Consider the following 23,745-nt stretch of genomic DNA (forward strand, 5'->3'; position numbering starts at 1 on the left):
TGTTGCTCTTAAAGCTCCAGGCAAATATCAAAATAATCCCATGATTTAGTCTCCCTCGAGCAATCTGAGATACAAATGTCCATCATCCAGACGAATACATTTGAAGTAAATGTCCTTGCTCTTCCAAGCTTTATAATGGTAGAAAACAGGGATCAGGGAACAACTTCTGACTTTAAACCCTCACAGAGGTAATCCACACGGCTCCAAGGGGTTAATAAAGATCTTATGCGCGTAAATGATGGAATTTTGTAACAAAACAAAAAAATCCATATTTTAAAATTATAATAACTAGCTTCCGGTCATATATATATATATAATTAGTGCATTTGATGCGATATCGTAAAAAAAACATAATTTAAACTTTATATACTTTAAATATATACTATATATATATATATATATATATATATATATATATATATATATATATTTAAAGTATATAAAGTTTAAATTATGTTTTTTTACAATATTGCATCAAATGCACTAAATATACAAATATATATATATTTATTTATTTATTTAAAGTATATAAAGTTTAAATAATGTTTTTTTTACAATATTGCATCAAATGCACTTTTTTGGGCTTCAAAGTTAAAAGTTGTTCCCTTATCCCCGTTTTCCACTTTTATAAGCTTGGACGAGCAAGGACATTTACTAAAATAACTCTGTAAGATGATGGACATGTGTATCTCGGATAGCTTGAGGGCGAGTCAATTATCGGGTAATTTTGAAATTTGCCTAAAGTATCACTTTAAAGCAAAAGTGTATCCACTGAAAAATATAAAACAAAATAGAAACATTATAGTATAATAGTGCTGTAGGATCCAGAATGACAATTCACCTTACCCTCGCTTTCATTAATACCGTGATATGAAATGAACAACCGCATATAAAGGCAGTGATAGGCATGCAGCCACATGCACACAAAACAAAGTGCTGATGATAGACAAGCCCAGTGTAGAGTGAAAGGACATACAACAACCTGAACAGGCAAAATATAAACGGGAGGTAGAATAAAGAAACAATGGTCTGAACAAAATTAAATATGAATTAAATTGGCATACGTCTAAAAAAGCAGCAGGAAGTCACAAAAAGCATCAACATTGTGCTTCTATAGTTGCAACCATATGCAAACCAGTTTGCTTAAGATTTGCATATGGACTGGTTTAGCCAGACCCACTAGAGACAATCCTTCGACCTAACAATCATGTTACCAGACCACTCATATTCCATTAATTTTAAAAATACAGTCGAAACTAAAACATCATAGGAAGAGTTTGGTTCCAAAACGCGACAAATAGCAAAATCAGTATTGTATTAAAAAGTTAATTCTTAATTTTATGCAAAATCCGATATCCGCGTGTTATTCTTTCATCTTTCCTCCCTTTTTTCCAAACCGCGACAAATGCCAGTCCTCCTTCTCTGCAGAACGCAGTAAATCCGCTCAACAAATCACAGCGCACCATTCCACGCATTGTAAACAATAATGGCGGCATGTTGAATACACACAGAATCCACAGAATGTTTTCTTCATGTACTTTGTACTTCATGATCAACAAACAAACAAAAACAAAATAATACTTTTGATGGCATTGATAAACCTGTGGTGGTTTTCTGTGACGGGGAAGAAACGTAAGCCATCAAAATCAAATAATTTACACGAGAGACACTCGGGCGAAGGAAAAATGCCGGCTGTTGCTTGTTCTCACACGACAGCTTCAAGCTTCTGTCATGCTAACACATTGACCACAGGGGATCTTATGAAAAACTTTATATTATTTTACTCTAAATCAATGAAAATCGAGCGGGACAAAAACATTTTACAGCTGATCCCTGTCAATAAAGTTCAGCGACGACGTCCCAAGTATAACAGCAGCAATGACAGTGTTCTTAAAGGAATATTCAATTTTCTTAAAATAAAAATACAAATAAATTTACTCACCACCATGTCATCCAAAATGTTGATGTCTTTATTTGTTCAGTCGAGAAGAAATTATGTTTTTTGAGGATTTTTCTTATTTTAATAGACTTTAATAGACACCAGCAATTAACACTTAACTCAACACGTAACGTAGAGAGTTTCAAAGGACTCTAAACGATCCCAAACGAGGCATAAGGGTCTTATCTAGCAAAACGATTGTCATTTTTGGCAAGAAAAAGAAAAAATATACACTTTTAAAGCACAACTTCTCGTATAAATCCGGTCCAGCGCGACCTAACGTAAATGCGTAGTGACGTAGGGAGGTCACGTGTTACATATATAAAACGCACATTTGCGGACCATTGTAAACAATAAACTGACACAAAGATATTAATTAGTATCAGTTGACATACAACAACGTAGAAACGGTCCTCGTTCTCAACACTTGTAAACACTGAGGCGGAGTTTGGGGTTCGTCCACTGTGACCTCTTGACGTCATGACGTATTGCGTGGGGTCACGTTGGCGCATCACGACCGGATTTAAACGAGAAGTTGTGGTTTAAAAGTATATATTTTTTATTTTTCTTGTCAAAAATGACAATCGTTTTGCTAGATAAGACCCTTATGCCTCGTTTGGGATCGTTTAGAGTCCTTTGAAATTCCGTTGAAAAAAACTGTTACGTGTTGAGTTAAGTGTTAAGTGTTGGGCACTATTAAAGTCCATTAAAATGAGAAAAATTGCAATGTTTTCCTCAAAAAACATAATTTCTTCTCGACTGAACAAAAAAAGACATCAACATTTTGGATGACATGGTGGTGAGTAAATTATCTGGATTTTTCTTTTAAGAAAATTGACTATTCCTTTAATTTGACAAAGTAAGTGTTTTGATTATTTTTTAATCAGTTTACTAGTCAACTAAATGAATATAACATGGCAAAGATGAATGCACATTTATATATTGATTCAATAGATTTATAGCATTTTGAAAAAAAACTTGATTTATTGCATTTTGCGAGAGAAAAAAAATCAATTTTTATATTAAATCTTTGAAAATCAATTTATGGATTTTAATTTTTAATATTATTTGAACCTAAAGATGCTATGTGAAAGTTTGTAACAAAAATAGTGGTTTTCATCTTGTCACTTTCTTGGTATAGAAAACGTATTTTTACCCAAATTAGTCAATGGATTTATTGCGTTTTGGAACCAAACTCTTCATATATAGTTTTTGTTGCTCTACATATGATTTGCATGAGCCGCATTGATTCAAATATGTAAATGTTGAATAAAATATGGACATTTTCTAGGCTAATTCCAACCAATACTTGGGTTGTCTATATTTTACCCAGCGATGGCTTGAATCAACCCGGGTTGATTTGATTAATTCGTTTTAAGGGTGCAACCCCACCAAAACATGTTCCAGTGAGATCCTACCAAATATATTTTATCATGGTTCTGAAGGCACGGTCTCTCTCCTCTCTACTAAACGTTTTTCCTTCCAAGCCATGAGATCCCAATGTAAAATGTAAATATTTTTGAAACAGTAAACAATCAAAAGCACAGGGTAACTGAGTGGTCGCAGGGATTTTGGTGAAACTTCTTTCTAAACCTCCTGTTGGTTTCTGGAGGTTTGTAGAGTGGGGAAATAAGGGACGGGATCCTGACCTGGGACATTGTTAACATAGCAACCGTCCACGAGGAGGTGACCGTCCTTAGGGTCGCAGAGAGGAGGCAGATAAGGGGTATAGGAGGCACTGGCTCTAACATAGCGCCAAACACAGCCTGGCAAAATGAAGATGAGAGTAAATCAAAACTGGACAAGACGTGGAGACAAAGAGAAAGAGCGAGAGAAAGGGGGCAGTAAACAACAGGAAACAAATGCGTGAGAATGAAAGGATGGGACATCTTTAGGTCGCCCCTTCTGTAGCTTTAAAAAAAAAAATCATGCCAAAATCTGTGACCATCACACATCAATTTACATTAGTTTAACTATAAAAAAAGTATGCATGGAAATAAAAGTATCTATGTCATGCTATATTGGACACATGAAGAGTTTAAAAGTGTTAAATCCGGATTATAGTCTGTTTTTTACGTGTACGTAGGCGCATAGTCGAACGCGTAGCCTTGCAAAGTATAGTTTATTTAAAGGGATAGTTCAACCAAAAATGTTGTTTCAAACTCATAAGACCTCCGTTCATCTTCAGAACACAGTTTAAGATGTATTATATTTAGTCCGAGATCTTGTTGACCCTTCATTGAAAATCTATGTACGGTATACTGTCCATGTGCAGAAAGGTAATAAAACATCACTAAAGTAGTCCATGTGACATCAGTGATTCAGTTAGAATGTGTGTCCAAAATGTGTCCAAAAAGAACAAAAATTAAGACTTTTTTCAGCATTGTCTTCTCTTCCGCGTCTGTTGTGAAGCGCATGCGCGAGACTAAAGTCACGTGACTGCAGTGATGTGGATGACGTGTTATCCTCAGACATGTTTGCAAAGTTTTTTTTTTCAAACTCACAGCTTGCGTCTCCCTCAAACTGTAAACGAAGCCCGGCCGCACAAAAAAACCCCAGCTGGGGCGCAACAGATAACACATCAGTCGCGTCACTACAGTCACGTGACTTTAGTCTTGCTCGTGCGCTTCATAAAAGTGAAGGGTCAAAAAGCTCTCGGACTAAATATAAAACATCTTAAACGAAGTTCTGAACTTGAGGTCTTACGAGTTTGGAACGACATGAGGGTGAGTCATTAATGACATTATTTTCATTTTTGGGTGAACTATCCCTTTAACTCATACGTGTACACAAACGTTCGATGCATGCGCATTGCAACAAAATGCAATGCATCTCCTGGGCTACATACTACATTCTCTTAAAGGCGCATGCGTGACCTACACATACAATGCAAGTGGGGTTTCGAAATTCATGCGCATTGTACGTGGACCCACGGGTACACGTAGAAAATGGACTATACTTCGGCCTTAAGGTGTTATGACACACACATGACATTAATGAGAAGAGTTGCTATGATAGCAGTGGGTTTATTGTGGGGCAATTGATTTTTATAACCACTCACGCAAAGATGAAAGGTTTAGTGGTCTACTGATATGCAAGTACAAATCATCTTGTGCTGATATTTACTACAACACTCTGTGTCAGAATAACCCTGTCAAAGTTAATTTTATGATAATGATCGGAGGACTGTACATACTGTACATGAGTTAATACAGCTACTGTATGTAGGAAACTGGCTGGCTGGGTCAATGGTTATATGATTGCCCAACCAAGTGTTTATACAGAGCTATTCATATACCTGACGGCGTTAACGCATTTCATTTACTTTGAATGGATGACGTCATGTGTTGCCGAACTGAATTGTGGATCCGTCGACATTGCATCACATTGATTGAATATTACGGTTCTTGCGATATGGAAACGGGCAGGTAAGATACTGTATGTTAAGATGTTTGTCATGTAATTCCTTCTTTGTGTGGTGGTGTGATGTTTAAACAACGCTATGAGAACAGCAGGAACAGGACATGGTATTAACAGGATGGGGTTAAGCACAAAGGTGATGCGTTCTGGATCCTACAGATGTCACTACCAGGAGTTTAACCCTTTACAATAGCAAAAGGTGTTTACAGGCATTTGATATGCAACAGAAGGAAAACAATAAGAGAGATAAAGATGTATGAAAGGGGTAATGATAAAAAAATTGCCTGATCTACGACACAGAAGCAGATTGAGATGGCAGGTTGGACAGGAGGGAAACAGACAGTAATGTTTTACAGAAAGAAGAGGCAGAGACAAGCTTTTTCCTTGCAGTCAGACATGCAAAACGGGGCTAAAATGCATTTGGGCTAGCAGGGGTGACCATATGACCATCATACGGCCTCTAAATCCAGTGGGTCAGAAAATTACCTAAGCAAATCTTAATTTAACATTAACATGATTGATTTTATGAGAGATAGAAAGTTACATTACATCTTTTCTAAATTTGAAGTGTGCCAGGATTTAGAGATGCATGATAGCCATTGGTCAATCCAAAGTCATTAGTAATACAACAAGTAATGCATCTCATGTGAAGTAAGTAAACAGGAACTTGCAGTTTCCGGGCGTTTCCAACAAACCATCACTTATTGCACACTTCACAAGCCACAAGCACCATTAGCTTCATTTAATTTCAATGCAATGATTCATCAGTTACTTTATAGCTCTTATACAAACACAAACATATATTTTAAGGTCTGTCTGATAAGGGTGCCACGATTTCGATTTTAAATCGGAATCGATCGAAATTAAGTCACAACCTTGAACTTAGAATTATAAAATGGAATCGTCGATGCTGCCATGCCCCCATGTCACGTCCGGTCGGCTTGCCATGCTTTTGTTGTGTAAACGTACATATGGTTGAATGTGTTTGAACAGCCACAGGAGACCGCCTCTCCGCCCATTCATCTAATCTGAGGTACTGAACACAATGTTTTACGTCTTTTCTGACTTCTGGGTGAACACACAGTGTACAGCACTATTTTTATCCTTTCAATGATAAAACTAAAGCGGCTGATCTCCGCCGTTTCATTTTGCAAGCTTGTGAAATTTGCTCAATCTTGTTTCATCAATTGCGCTGAAAATTCTGAAAAAGCTCTAACATATACATGTACAAAACCCTGTGCAGCATGTTTACTTACAACACAAGCAGCGGACTCTGACACAATATAAGTTTGCGTCCAAATAAACTCGTTATTACTCCAGTTCGCGTTTAAATGAAAAGGTGCAAAGTACTGACAGGAATGTTCATCTGACAGGAAATTTTGTTTTATCAGGTATGTGCGTGTACCATATTTTTCCACTGGCAGCACAACTAACATGGCAGGGCATCTCCGGGTTCTAATATTATATTTCATAAAAGTCTAGTCATAGCATTTTACAAAGGTAAAAATCGAGAATCGAATTGAATGCATTTTATTCTGGGATTAGGCTTAGAATCGGAAATATAATCGAATTGAGGGTTTGGATAATCGTGACACCCCTACTGTCTAAGCACGTTATTATTAGTTGAAACATTAAGACATTAGCCTTAAGCCTTTTGTGTGAAACCAGGTGTTATTGTATCATTAATAAATCTATTAATTCCAAAACTAACACGGCCCTAACACAGGCCCTTGGGAAACCCCTAAAACAAGAAGTGAATAGAAACACAGTTCTGTCATCACTCACCATCTTTATGAACCCGCATAGAAGACGCTGTGATATCTGTGGTCACGTTGAAGTACGGAAGCCACAAGTCCTACGAATAAGAGGAAGACAAACACATGAAATGTTTGCATTCTCTTTGCACGTGACAATCTTTCTTTATCGAAACAGCTGCAATGCAGAAACATTAATAATGACAAAGCAGTTTAACTGCTCACCTCAATTTGTTTCTCCTCAAACACTTTGGAGATGCTGGTGTTGAAGGCGGAGCCGGAGAACATGGACGTGATTGGATAAGTCAGATCAAGAACCGTTTTGAATACAGAGTTCATGGCCTGGATGCAAGAGAAACAAGTTAAATAAAATCTTTTTGATTAGATTATGATGTCTAATATAGAGGTGGTTTCCAGGACAGGGCTTATCCTAGTCCCAGACTAAAATGCATGTTTGAGCTGCCTTAATTTAAAATCTATCAATGCCATTGTTTTGTCTCAAGATGCACACCAGTATTGTTTTTTGCAAGGTATATTTGTAAAAACTACCCAAATTTCCTTATATAACCAAAGCCTAGTTCTTGATCAATTTAAACCCTGTTTGAGCTGAAATCTGTTGTGCTGCATCTGTTTAACTATAATCTCATAAGCTTATTTCCACCCTTATACATTAGCTTTCAGTCCAGCTCATAGGGTACTCTCAACAGGACTGACAGCATGGACATTACCTTGGACCACTCTCTCGCCCTTTGCTTGACCCGAACAGCACTCCTCTCTTCGGCGTACAAAGCACCAATGAATGAGCCAATGGATGTTCCTCCTACTATGTCAATGGGAATCCCTGTATCTTCCATGGCTTTGATGACACCAACATGAGAACAGCCCCTAAGATTTAAAAAGGGTTACAAAGGGTTAAATACGGTACAGCAAGTGTGATCATGCAATATAAAAGGCGGGGATGTTTCACACTGACCAAAAAATGCAGTGCATGCCCTATCAAAACATTGCTATGTTTGTTTAAGTATCCCAGCAATCCAAATAAAAGGAACACTGGCACTATACTTTTAGTTTGGGAAGGAATTATCTGTTTCGGAAAGTGTTTATAGAAAAAAAATTACTTTAATGTTTGCATTTTAAAGGGAAATTCCACTTTTTTTTGAAAATAGCTCATTTTCCAGCTCCCCTAGAGTTAAACATTTGATTCTTACCGTTTTGGAATCCGTTCAGCCAAACTCTGGGTCTGGCGCTAGCACTGTTAGCTTAGCTTAGCACAATCCATTGAATCTGATTAGACCATTAGCATCGCGCTAAAAATAACCAAAAAGTTTCAATATTTTTCTTTCAATAACAGGGGACTATTTTCAGGCACTGCAAAATATCACTACAAAAAATATTGGAACTCTTTGGTTATTATTAGTGCGATGCTAATAGTCTAATCAGATTCAATGGATTGTGCTAAGCTATGCTAAAAGTGCTAGCGCCAGACCCAGAGATCAGCTGAATGGATTCCAAAACGGTAAGAATCAAATGTTTAACTCTAGGGGAGCTGAAAAATGAGCATATTTTCAAAAAAAGTGGAATGTCCCTTTAACTACAGTATATTAAATGTGCTGGTGGGTTCTTACTCACCTGGCTCCGCCTCCCCCCAACACGAGAGCAATGCTGTTCCCCGTGAGCACCCTGGCTAGCCGTGAGAAATCGCTGTGTCTGTCCGCGGTCTTCTCAAAAACCTTTTCATACACCTCTCTCTGAAACAAAAGCAAACACAGTGTAACATATCCTATCTTATTTATTTACAACATCAAAAATCTGCAGTAAAATGTGTCTTCTTACCAGTTTAGAGGGGCCTCTTCGTGAGAAAACTCTGCGAGGGCACCTCAGGTGAAGGTGTCCGGAGCACCAGCTTCGCATGTTCAGCCATTCCACGGTTCGGGAAGGGCCTGGGCCGTCCTCACGATGCAACAAAATCAACTGCTTCAGTGCCCGCACAGCTGTGTTTTCCAACATCTGCTCCAACTAAGAAGGTTGAAAAAGAGAATAAGTAATAAATCAACACATAACATAGTATGTTAAGGCTGAACACAAAGACACACACCTCTCCAAGTGCAGGCTCCTGGTCTCCAAGCCCCACAATAAGGATGCAGTCGGCTTGTCTAATACAGCGCTGGGTCCATGGGGTCATCCCACTGTCTGTCTGATACAGGACTATACGATTAATGTCCTCCTGCTGGGCCAACCAACCTGATAACCTGTACTCATGAATACTACACAGAGACAGAGAAACAACAATTAGATAATAAATGTTAGAACAAGATCAATAAGTATAGCTGTTGTGATGTCACACTTACCTGTCCAATGCAGAAGCACCTAATCGCTCTCTGATGATATCACTGGTTAACAGCAGGGTTGGTCCTGATTGAAAAATTAGTGTTGGGTTGGTAAAACGATTAAATTAAGCACTTTTATTGTGTATCTTACTCTAGTGTACCTATGGCACTAAGGGCGTGGCTAAGCTCCAAGTTGAAGGCACTGACTGGCACATCGTCACAAACAGGAAGTACGGCTACAGTGGAGAGATTACTGGCTGGGTTGGTGACATCTGGACTAGATGCCACGGTGGGTAGACCCAGGGCGGAGCCTGAAAGACATTTTAAACATAATTAATATGAACAATTGAGTATAAAATGTTTGTCTTCAACTGATGAAATTAAGTCATATACATCTGAAATGGCATAAGGGTTAGTAAATTTTCATATATGGAAGAACCATGAAAATGATAATTCTGTCATCATTTATCCCCCTTATGTTGTATAAGATTTCCTTACATGGAAGTCCCTGAAATTTTTCTACAGTAGCCCTAAACGGACAAACTGTTTGACATCTTGGTCCTACGGCAGCTACCGTAGCTTCTCTATGCGTTTTGAAATTAGATGCCGCTAAAACCCAAATTGCACCTTTAAGTTTTGAAAGGTAAAACCTACCCGAGAAAGGTCCACGGGCCTGCTGAAGGTTCCCCAGAATCTTCTGGCCCAGCAGGTGGATCAAACGCGTGACCACCTGTGGGTACCTTCTCTTGATATTGTTAAGTGTTCCTTCTGGAAGCTTTACCAGCTCGGTGTCTCTGACCGCATGAACTGTAGTGGCACGAGGCTGCCGCGTCAAAGCTTCCACCTGAAGTAAAAAAAAATTTGTGTAAATGAGGTAAAGCAGTTTATATTTCTTGTAATTATTAAGCCGTCATTACATTCCTTTTAGATCTTTAGACTTACCACTCCAATGAGATCTCCTCGACCATACTCCCCAACTAGCTCCTTCTTCCCATTCGCTTTCCGGATGACGGAACGCAGTCGTCCGTTCAGAACGATATAAGTGCAGTCGGACTGATCGCCCTGCCTACAAATAATTTTATATCACTTATTCCACTTAATCCACTACAACAAACACAATTCTCAAAGACATATACAGATTAAGAAATAAACATATTTAGTTATCTTGTTAACAATGACCAAAATACTACGTACTGTATTTACGTTCAAATATTCAAGAAAACACTTATGATTAAAATATCATCAAAAGTCATGGTACCGGTACAGGGCCCGACCCGCCTCAACAGCCATCCAGTCAATGGCGAAATCCATCTGCCGTACAAATGCAGACATGCGGATAGCCACGGTGTGGGCCGCGCTGAGAACTACGCTTGGCTGCTCACGCATGATCCTGAAGGTGGCAGCAGAGAACACAATGAATTTATGATATTAAAGGTGCACTGTGTAACTATTAGGTGGATCTCTTGACAGAAATGATATATAATATACATATCTATATTATCAGTGGTGAATAGAGACCTGACAAAATGAACTGTATTGTTTTTATTACCTTAGAATGAGCTTTTTTATCTACATACATCGTGGGTCCTCTTACATGGAAGTCGCCATTTCACGTCGCCATGTTTCTACAGTAGCCCTAAACTATCAAACTGTTTTATAAAACGCATTTTGTCACTACGTTGTCTCAGACGATGACATGTCTTTCCTGTGGCGGCTACTGTAGCTTCACTATGCATTTCAAAAGGGAGGGGCGAGCTGTGGGCTGAGCCGTTGGTTGCTAGATGCCGCTAAAAATGGACACACTGGTCCTTTATCTGCTTTAACTGTGCACTTACACCAGACGCCGAACAGGCGGCAAAAACCCGCTATTCGTGCGTAGTTGGACGCTTGAACATTTTGAGTGTACTCGCTTCGCATCATGGGAGGGGCTTATATAGCTCAAATTGAGTAAACTTACCAGATTGTTCGACCTCCTTACTAAATTTCTTTCAAACAAGATCTTTTTAATTCCTGTAAAAGTACAAAGATGTCTCTTATAGCGATGATGATTGTCCTCAAATGTTGTTTTGTTTTCTGCCTCCGCTTGCTTCCTGTAATCATGTCACTGCTAGAGCAAGCTCCTGATTGGTTAGTGCGGCGTCAAACGTGCCATCCGCGTCTTCCGTGCCCGTTGCGCTTACTGCGCCGCAGGATGCCTATTCGCGTCTTTGCATTTACTTAACATGTACATCTCTCGCGCTTGCCGCCTCTTCCGCGTCCGGTGTGAACGCACCTAAATACGGTGTTGAATCAAACTTTTAAGGTATTTCTCAATCTTCGTCATCTTTCGTTTCCCTCCTATGTAAAAAACTAAACTACTAAAAAGTTTTTACATCTCAGTTAGTAGACCATGGCATTAGCACTGCATAACTCACAAGTTTGATTCCCGGGGAACACACCTAGACACCTACTGATAAACCCTATAGCCTTAATGCACCGCAAGTCAGTCCTTTCAGAAAAACGCAGAGTATTTTTTGTGATTGTTGCGGGCAAAAATCCTTGATCTTGCGGCACATTTTCTTAAAAAATGCAATGGAATATGCGGGATATTTATGCAATTTTATGCGATGAAATTGCGGGAACTTGTAAAAATTGCAGAAACTTGCAAAAACTGCGGGAACATGCAAAAACTGTTTTCAGTTTATGCAGCTTTTCAAATGATGTTCACATAACATAATCACGTCACTTCATAACGTACCCATGGCAACAGGGGACATGGCTGCGCTTGTGCGAGGTAAATGCAAAATTTTTCAACTTTCTGCTAAGATATATGTGATTGATGCTACAAAAATGCGGGGATTATGAAATCATGCAAGCCCCGCACGGAAATCTGCGCACGGAAATCTGCAATTTATGCTGCGAAAGTGCGGCGTATTTGAAAAAATGCGCCCCTCTGCATAAATATGCGACCTTTGGCTGATTATGCGTTAAATCATGCGATCGCATAATCGCGTTTTTCTGGAGGGACTGGTAAGTCACTTTAAACAACTAGAGTACTGATGATTTAGCGATTACTACAAGAAAACGTGCCATTTAAAACAGCATTTAAAGGTCCAGTGTTTTTTATCGGCATCTAGTAGTGTGAATTGCAACCAACAGCTCAGTCCACAGCTCACCCCTCAATTTCAAAACACAAAGAGAAGCTACAGTAGCCGTCACAGGACAAACATGTCGTCGTCTGAAAAAACGTAGTGATGAAACGCACTCTATAAAACGATTTGTCCGTTCACGGCTACTGTAGAAACATGGTGGCAAATTTCATGTAAGGGGACCTCTTGGTATGTAAAAACAATACAGTTCATTTTGTAAGGTCTTTTTACACTTATACATTATCCTTTTTAAAAGTCCCATATTGTACCTTTAAAGAAAGTGTTTGTATGATCGGCAGCAAGATTGTTTAAAAACACTCACTCGTAGAAGTCAGATTTGGAAATCTTAAGATACGTGCAGTCTCTTTCGGCTTTGATGGTGAAGATGAGCGGCTCTCCCGTGAGGACGGCCAGCTGACCCACCATCTCTCCCGACTGGGTCACAAACAGACATACTGCCTCCTGCTTGTCAATCATCTTTTGATATACGTGAAGGCAGCCGGAGAGGACAAAATGCAGACTTACGTCCTGTAAAACAATAAATTATTTATAGACTTAATCACAAATCTTAGGTTACTAAATGGGCAGCGGAGGTGAAAGATGAAGAAAATTAGGGCGCATGAGCACCTGATCGCCCTGTCTGGCTAACACAGATCCAGCTTTGGCGTGATGAAACGTCACCCTTCCGTTTAACAGCTGCGGGTCCTGATAAACAATGAAAGGAGAGATGATGAAAGAATGGCTGGAATGTGATTTGACTAAAACTATTTGATTTTATTAAGCATATCCAAAACAACTGAAATATTTGCTGGACAGTTTAAAAAAAATGTAATAACATGTAACCAACCAAGTCTATAATCATATATAATTATTATATCAGAATGTTGTCTCTTTTTGTTTATTTTGTGAAAGCGTTTACACATTTTTGATGACCATCTCCTGGCACAAAATCAGTTTAACATACTTCAATCTTCATGAGTTTGAGGATCTCGTTCTGGGCCTCCTCAAATAGTGTAGCATTTGGTCGTCCTGGACATGGGCCGTAAAGGTTCTCCATTCCTGACTCCTCCTCGGGATACAGATATACACCAGACGGAATCTCATCCACTGTGACCTTCCTCTCACGCTGTTCCTAAAACACACAAAAAAAAAGCATATTTACTCACATCTACCTTTCGGCATATCAGGTAACCTCACCCTATTAATTCACTTCCTGCCAGCGGTTTTTTTTTTTAACAGGTTGCCCGCCAGCATTTTTGCGATTTTTACAAAAGTTTCACAAAATGTCTTCCATGAAAGTTTTCTTGTAAAAATATATAAACAAACAAATATATCAAATAAAAGAACAGACCCTCTGCTTTCAAACAAACAATAATCAAACAAACAAAAAAAAAAAAAACTACAAAATGGGGAAAAAAACTCACAATTATATTTTTTCTCTCTGCCTATAAACTCTTAAATATGAGTATTTTTTTCAAAAAAAATTTTTAGCAAAAAGCTGAAATAATTGCATTTTTGTGAAGGAATTTTGTTAGAGATCAGATATATTAATTTATAAATAATTCTTTGCTTCTCTTATTTTTTATAAATTGTATTACAGATAACAATAAAAACTCATCAGGAGCACATTTCTTTATGCAAATTCTTTTTCTTAATTGACGAGATAACCTGTCAGTGGCGGGGAAAGAGTCAATATTCATGAGCCAAGCCTATTCCTATAACAAAATAGTAGTATTTCGCTTCTGAGCCATAAATGATGATGCTACATTGTTTGGGTTAGGTTAAACCGATTCCCGATAATAATATCTAATGATAACAAAAAGCTTTATTTACATAAATAATTAATGCAAACCATAAACAACTGAATATCAATGACTGTAGGATTATGTAGTACTTACCTGTTTGAAGTTTGCATGTGAATATTATTGTGTACATAAACTCACCCGTGTTAATGCAGGTGCTCCGTCTTCAGCAGACACAGAGATACGTCCTCTCTCGTAAGCCATGTCAAAATCCGACCGCAGGCTTTTCTGCATGCCTATAACGGATATATACCATAAAACAAACAAGTTCAGGGCAATATAATCATATTGGGTCTTCGAGGAGTGAGGAATACATGGAAAAGAAAGTGATGAACATGGCTGAAACTTAAGAAAAGCATTTGCATTGCGGGACAGCTACCTGCAATGTCCACAGGCATGGATATGGTCCTGCTGAGGGTCGGGATTGTGCCGCCTTCCTTCCCATGATCCCCAGCTGTAGAGAATGAGGATCAGCCATTATGGTTAGACATGTTAAGCAAATCTGAAGGTCAACATTAAAAAAAACAACAACAACACATACGCAATATGTGTAAACAAGAAGGTATTGTGGTGCCTTACCAGTAACGCTTTGGAGAGCTGCGTCACGATGTTTGTCGGGAACGGTGAGGCTGCCGAAACGTTTGCTGTGTCGTACGGGGCTGGTGCGTATCGGATGTGGAGAGACAGGAGAGGGACGAAGCTGCATTTCCTAAAGAAAGAGAAGAGAGATTTCATTTGAGCTATTTTAGTTTAAAGCAACACTATGTAGTTTTTTTACCTTTAAATAATGTCTCTAAAATTATTTCAGTGATAAAACAACTTTTAACTGGACAAATTGTACTGTTGCTGCAACCTGAGCAGCATCCTAGCTGCTACAAGCACACTCTGAAAGTGGCGGTTGAGGGTAGGAAACACCGCCCCAGATACCAGGCACTGTTGCGCTTTTCAACCACATGAGGGAGCTGTAAGTCATTTTTACATGGAAACTACATAGTGTTGCTTTAAGCATCTTATAGGTGTACTAACCATTTTAGTGCTATGTTTCTGTGTGCTTTAAAGGTCACATGTAATGCCCATTTTTCCAAGATGTAATATAAGTCTCAGGTGTGCCTAAGATGTGTCTGTGAAGTTTCAGCTTGAAATACCCCACGATCATTTGTTATACCCAGCCAAAATTCCCAATTTGTTTGGGAGCAAAAAAGCACTGTTTTCATGTCTGTACCTTTAAATGCAAATGAGCTTCAGCTCCTTACTCCCTTACCAACAGACATCGAGCGCTTTCAGTTAAAAATAGATCTGATTCCTGTGAATACAGTCAGGAATACAATAGTATCTTTCGCCAGGAGTTTTTGGATAAAATTAACCAGTTAGTCAATGGCCATGGGCTTTGTTTTTGTGATGTCACATTAACAAGAGAATCAAAACAGCATGTCTAATGAGACTGCTTTGGTTTAATGTGGATTAAAAAAAGAGAAGGCAGATTTTTTTTTTTTTTTTACCACTGCCAGCACACATTTATGTCCAAACCTTCTAAAAGAGGATTTTGCATAGTATGTGCCTTTTAATAAGACCTGTACATAACCTCCAAGCCTCTAAAAGAGTGTGTGTATGTGTTTGTGTACTCACATGGCTAAACAGTTCATTGGTCAGTCCCAGATAGTTGTGAAGGGCCAGAACAGTTACTCTCTGAAGACGTACCATGATGATCTAAAGACAGCACAAACAGTGTCATCATTCACACATATAAACTCTGTTCGAAAACCTTACTGACTACATAGGCAGCTACCTACTTAGGGCGCATAACAGTAATGCCGTCATGATTTTAGTGTAAAACTCTAATTAGTGTAAATACAATTTTTTTTCAATTCATCTACTATCTTGGATTATTTTATTTACTTAGCTGGTCGCAATGCATTGTGGGATTTTCTCTTATGTGAATGATACAATGCAATGTTGCCCTAAAATGTAGAATTAATACTTTTTGATTCTTAGAAAACAGACTTCACTTAATAATATGCCAAAATTCAGCTCAACTTCATATCAGGAACATGACTATAAAGCTTATGGAGGCAACTAGTTATGTTTAAGTCAGTATGGATCAAGTTGTTCTATTTTGTATTCTGTATATACAGACCTGCACCACTCGCACAAGGCTCTCTGGGTATTTCTCAAAGATGGACAGAAATGCCTCGACAGGCAATCTAAGGACCGTGGACACCTCCGCTGCTCTAGCCGAGACGGTTTTGTATGGTCTCTGGTGACCCTGAAATACAAAAATAACCAGTAAGAGTTTGGTACAAAATTTACACAGAAGTTGTATCTGAGTGCATTGAAATGAACACAGAGAATTTAGTTATTTGAATTATTTATTATTTCATCTAAAGCTGCTTTGAAACAACGTAACAATAAAAAAGCACTATAGTTTTTCTGCTGCTATAAAAAAGCATAATCTGTGCTGTAATCTCGACACTACTGAACACAGTATTACTCACTGTGATGACATCAAGGATGCTCAATAGACTGTGAACGCTGTCTCCTGGATAAACCTCTTTAACCACTCCATCTTTCCCATCCTGAAGAGAACGAGAGTGAAAGAGAGGTGTGTCACACTCCTTTACAAACAAGTACATATGCACATCACAATCCGGTTTTCACACACACCTGTCCAGTAAGACACAGCTCCAGCTTGCCGTCCTGTACCACGTATATGCTGCTATCAGGCTGTCCGGGTCTGAAGACATATTCACCTTGCTGGAACTGCAGAAACACCATGTGCTTACAGAGCTCCAGAAACAAGGGCTTCTCAAAGTGACCCAACACGCTGCAGGAGAAAGAAACCAAAACCACACTTATGTATTGTATAGCATAACACACTTGCTAGAAGGACTTGTAACTTTAAGCATTTAATAATGGCAAATATTTGATGCATATCACACACACAATAAACACACAAACAATCAGTGCTTACCGGACGTTTTTAAGCATATAAAGCACCTCTGATGGCAGATGAGAATTGGCCACATCAAACTCTGTGAGATCCGCCTCCAGAACGGAGGGAGGAGGTTCTTTCATCTGTAGAGTTGGCACTTCTTTTTTAAAGCGCAAGATCCTAAAAGGAAAAAAAAACATTTAAAACAATCTGAGCCAATGAAAGTGACCAAATAATAGTGTCACACAAACGTACTTTTTGGCGATGTTCAGCATCTTTTGTTTCTTTTTGAGGCGTGGCCTGGATGAGGAGGCGGAGCCAACCAGTGAAGAAGTGGACTGAGAAACTTTCCTCATAATCTTCCTCCCGTAAAACAAGACCTTGTCCCTTTTACGAAAGCGATACTTCGGGGCTTCCTGAGCCTCGAGTTCTGAGTGATCATCAAACAAACAAAATTTTATTTTTCTTTATGTAGGAGAATTCATCAATATTTTTATTTATATATTTTTTAAATATAATTTAATTAATAACTATATATATATAACTATATAACTATAACTATAACTATAACTATATATATATATATATAACTATATATATATATATATATATAAAACTATATATATATATATAAAACTATATATATATATATATATAAAACTATATATATATATATATAAAACTATATATATATATATATATAAAACTATATATATATATAAAACTATATATATATATAAAACTATATATATATATATATATATATATATATATATATATATATATATATATATATATATATATATATATATATATATATATATATATATAACTAATAACTATATATATATATATATATATATATATATATATATATATATATATATATATATATATATATAAAACTATATATATATATATATAAAACTATATATATATATATAAAACTATATATATATATAAAACTATATATATATATATATAAAACTATATATATATATATATAAAACTATATATATATATAAAACTATATATATATATAAAACTATATATATATATATATATATATATATATATATATATATATATATATATAATATATATATATATATATATATATATATATATATATATATATATATATATATATATATATATATATATATATATATATATAACTATATATATATATATATATATATATAACTGTAACTTATATATATAGTTATATATATATATATATAGTTATATATATTTAATTAATATTTAACTTTAATGTAATAAATATTACATTATTAAAAATAATATTAAGATTTACATTTACTGCACAAATTAAGTTTAAAGTACTAACTGCGGAGATGCATCCTGCGCAGGACAAAGAATATGAGTGCCGCGATGAGAACGATGGCGAACCCAGCGCCGATCACTATTCCCACCACCTGATGAGACAACACAGAGAAATGAAAGAGACAGAAACGATACCACATGACATAAATTTGTAATTCTCTGTACCCATGTTAAACACGTTATTACTGACCATGCTCGTCTGCAGCTGATCCTCCACTAAACTCTTGATGTTTCCAAAACTGTCCTGCTGAAAAACATGAGGAAGGTTCATATCAAAAGCTTTGACTGAAATGACCTTCAGCGCTGGATGTTAAACATATGAGAAAAAACATTAATGATATGTCTTGCTCATCATGAGAAGACTGATAAATACAGAGGGAAAGAAAGATGGTATATGATAAACTTAACCAAAGCACCACAATATATTTCTGCATTTCCTGTCTTTTGATTATTATGCAAACAAAACAACGCTCTTCTTCTTAAAGGGATAGTTCACCCAAAAAACTATGTCATCATTTACTCTCATTTTGTTACAAACCTTTATAAATGTCTTTGTTCTGGGAAGATATTTTAAGGAATGTTTGTAACCAAACCATTTATGAGCCCCATTCACTTCCATTCTATTCTTTTTCTATTATTGAAGTGAATGGGGCCAATGATGGTTTTGGTTACAAACATTCCTAAAAATATATTCCTTCTTGTTCATCAGAACAAAGAAATTTATACAGGTTTGAAAAACATTAGAGTGAGAAAATGATGACAGAATTTTCATTTGTGGGTGAACAATTTCTTCATTCTCTCTGTCCGAGTTTATTTATTTCAGCACAGCATTGTGTAAGATCTGTGTGTTCATGTAGCTCACATGGTAGAGCACTGCAGTAGCCAAGAGCTGTAGGTTTGATACCCATGAATGCATAAACTGATAAAATGTTTTGTGCATCTGCCAAACACCTTCATCCAAAGTGACTTACAGTGCATTACAAGGTATACATTTTATTATTATGTGTGCACTCGGGTGAACCCATTACCTTTTACTCTCCTATTACAATGCTTTACTAACTGAGCTACAGAAAGAAAAATAAAAGTGTCTGGCACATGCAAAATGTGGATCTAAAGAGAACTTTCTAACATTGATGCAAAACACTTTGTCAGCATAAATATTTTAATGCAGAAGTAGATGATTTTATCTACAGTTAAAGACATAGTCGGATATGTAAAACCACAATGACTGTCAAAACATATTACTGGTGTCTTGGGTAGTGCAGCCAGCATTCAAACTCTCTCTTAGATGTCAAACATATACTTTACAGGACTATCTGTCCATTGTCATCATATAACCTATGATAACTTAACAGGAACATTTCTGAATTGACAGGCATGCAGATGAGTCAGTGAAAAACTAAGACTGCGACTGTAATCTTTGAACTGAGATATATGGGTGTGTTCAGTTTAATTACATGCAATAATGTATATCCGCAGTAGAGAAACCTCCAAATTATGACTCCAGAAAAAAAATTAACAAAAACAGAATATCTCCCAGAATAAGGGTTTTAGTGAAAAAAGACTAGTGTTTAGAGACCGTTTCATCGGATGCACGTGGGTTGACGCGGTACATGTCTGGCCGCTGGTAACCGGTTTTATACCGAGGTTTAAAAAAGTAAAGGTTTCAAAACCACTCAAATTTTCTGTGATACCGTTTTCAAGGTATGAACTATGTTTACACAAAATGAATTAAATTCATGTTTACATTTCAATTACATATTTTTGAAAGAATATTATAATTTAAAGGCTTTATTTTTACCTGGCATAAGTGTTGTATGTTGCTTAAAAATCAAATGTATTGTGTCCAGTTGAAAAGTTGATGCTTTTATTTGAAAATAACACATTATAAATGTTACAATGTCAATACCGCAACACTGTGGTATTTTTGCTTAGCCAGAATCTCATACTGGCAAATGCCTACTCTGGTCCGAACTTTACTTCGGGTTTCAGTTTTTTTTATGGTCTGACTAGTTGCTAAACTGAACTCTTGAAAAATACCTTGTCGAAAATAACAAATGTTTTGGTTTCCTAGGTAATCTACCAGTTGTTTATTTTGCTTGTAATATAAATAAACTACATTTAAAGTACTTTGTTGTTATTTATTCTTAGCAGAGTTTACAGGAAGTTACGTGCTGACCACGAAAGCCGCTTGTTTATGTTGTTACTGCTAAAACCATCTATATAAAGCCCCATTCACACAGCACATTGATACCAGAAAAGTCTCATAAAATTGAAAGCGTGCCTTCTGTGTGAAATGTGCATAAACCAAAATAAAACAATCCCTGGACAAAATTGTCTGTGTCTGTAAAGGGATTATAATTGATGACAGAAGGACATGATTGAGGTGAATGACAAAGAAGCAAACAGCTGCTGATATCGACAAGGGAATAGATATTGTGGAGCAAGATACTGTACATCATGGGAAGGCAATGCACCTATCTGTATATGAAGACTAGTTCACTAGTTAATGAAAAAATAAATGTGTCGTTAGTAGGATTGCACACATTCACCACTAAGAAGAGCGTGCATTTCACAATATGCTTGGGTTGCCATTGCAAATATGTATTTTAATCCAAGGCTTACAAATGCACAGTTTTAAACCTTAAAACTTAAAACTTAAATATCTGGTATTACTGGATAAAGTATGAAACGGCGTGATTCATTGTACAATATTATATGAACCTATTTAAAAATTATCTGATTGAGTGTGTAAACAAATGAGTAGTTGCCATATGGGGAGGAAGTTGTAAAAAACGAATCTATTAAAATATAGACTGAATAAGGTCAAAGACTGAAATCAAACTGACTCTTAAACTCATACTTAGATAATGAGACTTTAGCCCGGATTTCAAAGCCAGGGTCACAATGCTTCCTCGCCATCTCTTAAAGGGACGCTCCACTTTTTTTGAAAATAGGCTAATTTTCCAGCTCCACTAGAGTTAAACATTTTTACCACTTTGGAATCCATTCAGTCAATCTCCGGGTCTGGAGATACCACTTTTAGCATAGCTTAGCATAATCCATTGAATCTGATTAGACCATTAGCATCGAGCTCAAAAATAACCAAAGAGTTTCAATATCTTTCCTATATTTAAAACTTGACTCTTATGTAGATACATTGTGTACTAAGACAAACAGAAAATTAAAAGTTGTGATTTTCTAGGCTGATATAGCTATAACTTTTTTGCTAAAAGTGGTAGCGCCAGACGCAGAGATCGGCTGAATGGATTCCAAAACGGTAAGAATCAAATGTTTAACTCTAGGGGAGCTGGAAAATAAGCATATTTTCAAAAAAAGTGGAATGTCCCTTTAACAGTATTCATGGGTGCTATGCTCAGGAAAAAACTCCCAATCTTTGCATTACATTAATACATGCAAATCAAAAATCAGACTTTTAGTTTGTTGTCATGTATGGTTATAAAGCATTAAGGTGGTACTGCAGCTCACCTCTGGAGGTTCTGGGGACTCTGGGCCCGATGTGTTCTGTCCCATTCTACCTCAACACACAAGTGGGCCATCAAAGACAGATGCTGCAAAGCAAAACAACAAGGCTTCATGCGACATGCAAAGAACAGCAGCACATACTCAGTCAGGGTCACCACAGGCTGGAAAACAACGGTAGTACTGTACACTCTTATTTATTATATACAAATGTAACTGATGATTAATTGAACACTGGGTCTTACGGTACATTCACACGGGGCGTAAGCGTAAACGCTTGACGGAAGGCTTGTCTAAAGCGTGGCCAACGACCAATCACAGTGGCCGCAACACAAGCTCCGGTCTTCCATAAACGTAATTGGCATAATGCGATATGATTGGCTGATGGATGCGTTGCCGCTTGAAGGTTGGGAAATGTTCAACTTCTGCCACGAGCAACGGCACTAAAGCGGCGGCGAAGGATCCACAATTCAGTTCGACAACGCATGACGTCACCATTAAAAGTGAATGGGAAGCATTAACGCTTACGCTCTGTGTGAATGCACCGTGAGTGATACTGCATCCATGAGTATCAAACAAAGCCAAAGGTTTTCAAACTTTATGAATTCAAGGACCCCCAAATATGATGAACATTTTGTGAGGGACTCACTTTTCTAAAATATTTATCTATCTCTACATTTTTATGGATAACAAAAAATGGAAACTGTGTTTGATAAATAGTGTGACACATTCAAACTGAAATATTGGCTACACTTGGATGTTTAAACTTGAGGAGAAATATTTTCAATTCAATATTTGTACTGCAATAACTCTTTTAATAACTTTAAAATGAATACTGCCTTACAAACATTAGTGATGGCACTGTAGTGAGTCACATATTTTTGTTTACATTTTTAAGCTCCAAATCAAGTAAGCAATTGAAAATATAAAACTAAAAAAAATCTGGAAATATACCTAAACCGCATGACAGATATTCCATTCGATTGTTTAGGTAATAGTAGAGTTAATCTAAATCTCACTAACATGCCAGACAAAGATGACAGTCAGCAGATAAACTGTCCAATCATAACCCTTCCCCCACTGATGTCATCATCACAAACACAATGACACACACAAACACAGTCTACCAGTGTGTTTTCATTCTGATCTTCTTACTGCCCTTTACCTGACCCCCACAGTTTCAGTCTTTTCACATCATAAACACAATGCACATCCACTTAACAAACAGTTTTTGCTGACATATGTACCATATAATACAATACATTCATTCACATTCATCACCCACATGTAACGGGGGAGGATTTGATTTAGACAGAGATTTGACCACACACACACAAATCTGAATGTGTGTATAAACCCTGGAACGTGAGGAAATAATGATATCCGGCCAAGAGGAGAGAGAGGCTAAAATATAAATAATTTTTTACTCGCTAATAGACTGTTATTTGTTGTTAACAACGCCCTTAGTATGTGTTCAGCATGACAGTGAGGAAATAATGGACAGTTACAGTTAACAGAGGACCACACACACATAAATAACACATGACAATTCATAAATCTGCAATATGAAGCACTTTGTTTACAAGCTCAGTCATTCTGTTATAATCTTTGATTTA

General features: G+C 37.0%; 1 protein-coding gene across 6 annotated transcripts in view; it reads right to left on the minus strand.

Moving 5' to 3' along the window:
- Window positions 1-23,745, minus strand: part of pnpla6 (patatin-like phospholipase domain containing 6) — a 41,961-nt gene that overhangs the window by 6,385 nt on the left and 11,831 nt on the right. For 3 of the 6 annotated variants that reach the window (XM_065295465.2, XM_065295467.1, XM_065295464.1), the window contains exons 2-27: window positions 22,136-22,218; window positions 18,837-18,893; window positions 18,651-18,738; window positions 17,555-17,729; window positions 17,339-17,479; window positions 17,032-17,191; window positions 16,863-16,943; window positions 16,505-16,633; window positions 15,997-16,077; window positions 14,950-15,079; window positions 14,750-14,824; window positions 14,512-14,606; window positions 13,533-13,700; window positions 13,196-13,273; window positions 12,891-13,096; window positions 10,699-10,830; window positions 10,383-10,506; window positions 10,095-10,284; window positions 9,602-9,751; window positions 9,462-9,525; window positions 9,209-9,377; window positions 8,947-9,129; window positions 8,743-8,861; window positions 7,842-7,998; window positions 7,339-7,455; window positions 7,145-7,214 (exon numbers count right to left, since the gene is read on the minus strand). In XM_065295465.2, coding sequence (XP_065151537.1) covers window positions 7,145-7,214; window positions 7,339-7,455; window positions 7,842-7,998; window positions 8,743-8,861; window positions 8,947-9,129; window positions 9,209-9,377; window positions 9,462-9,525; window positions 9,602-9,751; window positions 10,095-10,284; window positions 10,383-10,506; window positions 10,699-10,830; window positions 12,891-13,096; window positions 13,196-13,273; window positions 13,533-13,700; window positions 14,512-14,606; window positions 14,750-14,824; window positions 14,950-15,079; window positions 15,997-16,077; window positions 16,505-16,633; window positions 16,863-16,943; window positions 17,032-17,191; window positions 17,339-17,479; window positions 17,555-17,729; window positions 18,651-18,738; window positions 18,837-18,893; window positions 22,136-22,180 — 3,184 coding nt within the window. In that variant the 5' untranslated portion in view covers window positions 22,181-22,218. Of the gene's footprint in view, window positions 1-3,588; window positions 3,706-7,144; window positions 7,215-7,338; window positions 7,456-7,841; window positions 7,999-8,742; window positions 8,862-8,946; window positions 9,130-9,208; window positions 9,378-9,461; window positions 9,526-9,601; window positions 9,752-10,094; window positions 10,285-10,382; window positions 10,507-10,698; window positions 10,831-12,890; window positions 13,097-13,195; window positions 13,274-13,532; window positions 13,701-14,511; window positions 14,607-14,749; window positions 14,825-14,949; window positions 15,080-15,996; window positions 16,078-16,504; window positions 16,634-16,862; window positions 16,944-17,031; window positions 17,192-17,338; window positions 17,480-17,554; window positions 17,730-18,650; window positions 18,739-18,836; window positions 18,894-22,135; window positions 22,219-23,745 lie in introns of all 6 variants that reach the window. The other 3 variants (XM_065295466.1, XM_065295468.1, XM_073814194.1) reach the window with 3 other exon arrangements.

The sequence above is a fragment of the Paramisgurnus dabryanus genome, chromosome 4 (assembly GCF_030506205.2).
Source record: "Paramisgurnus dabryanus chromosome 4, PD_genome_1.1, whole genome shotgun sequence".
In the NCBI taxonomy this organism is placed as follows: domain Eukaryota; kingdom Metazoa; phylum Chordata; class Actinopteri; order Cypriniformes; family Cobitidae; genus Paramisgurnus; species Paramisgurnus dabryanus.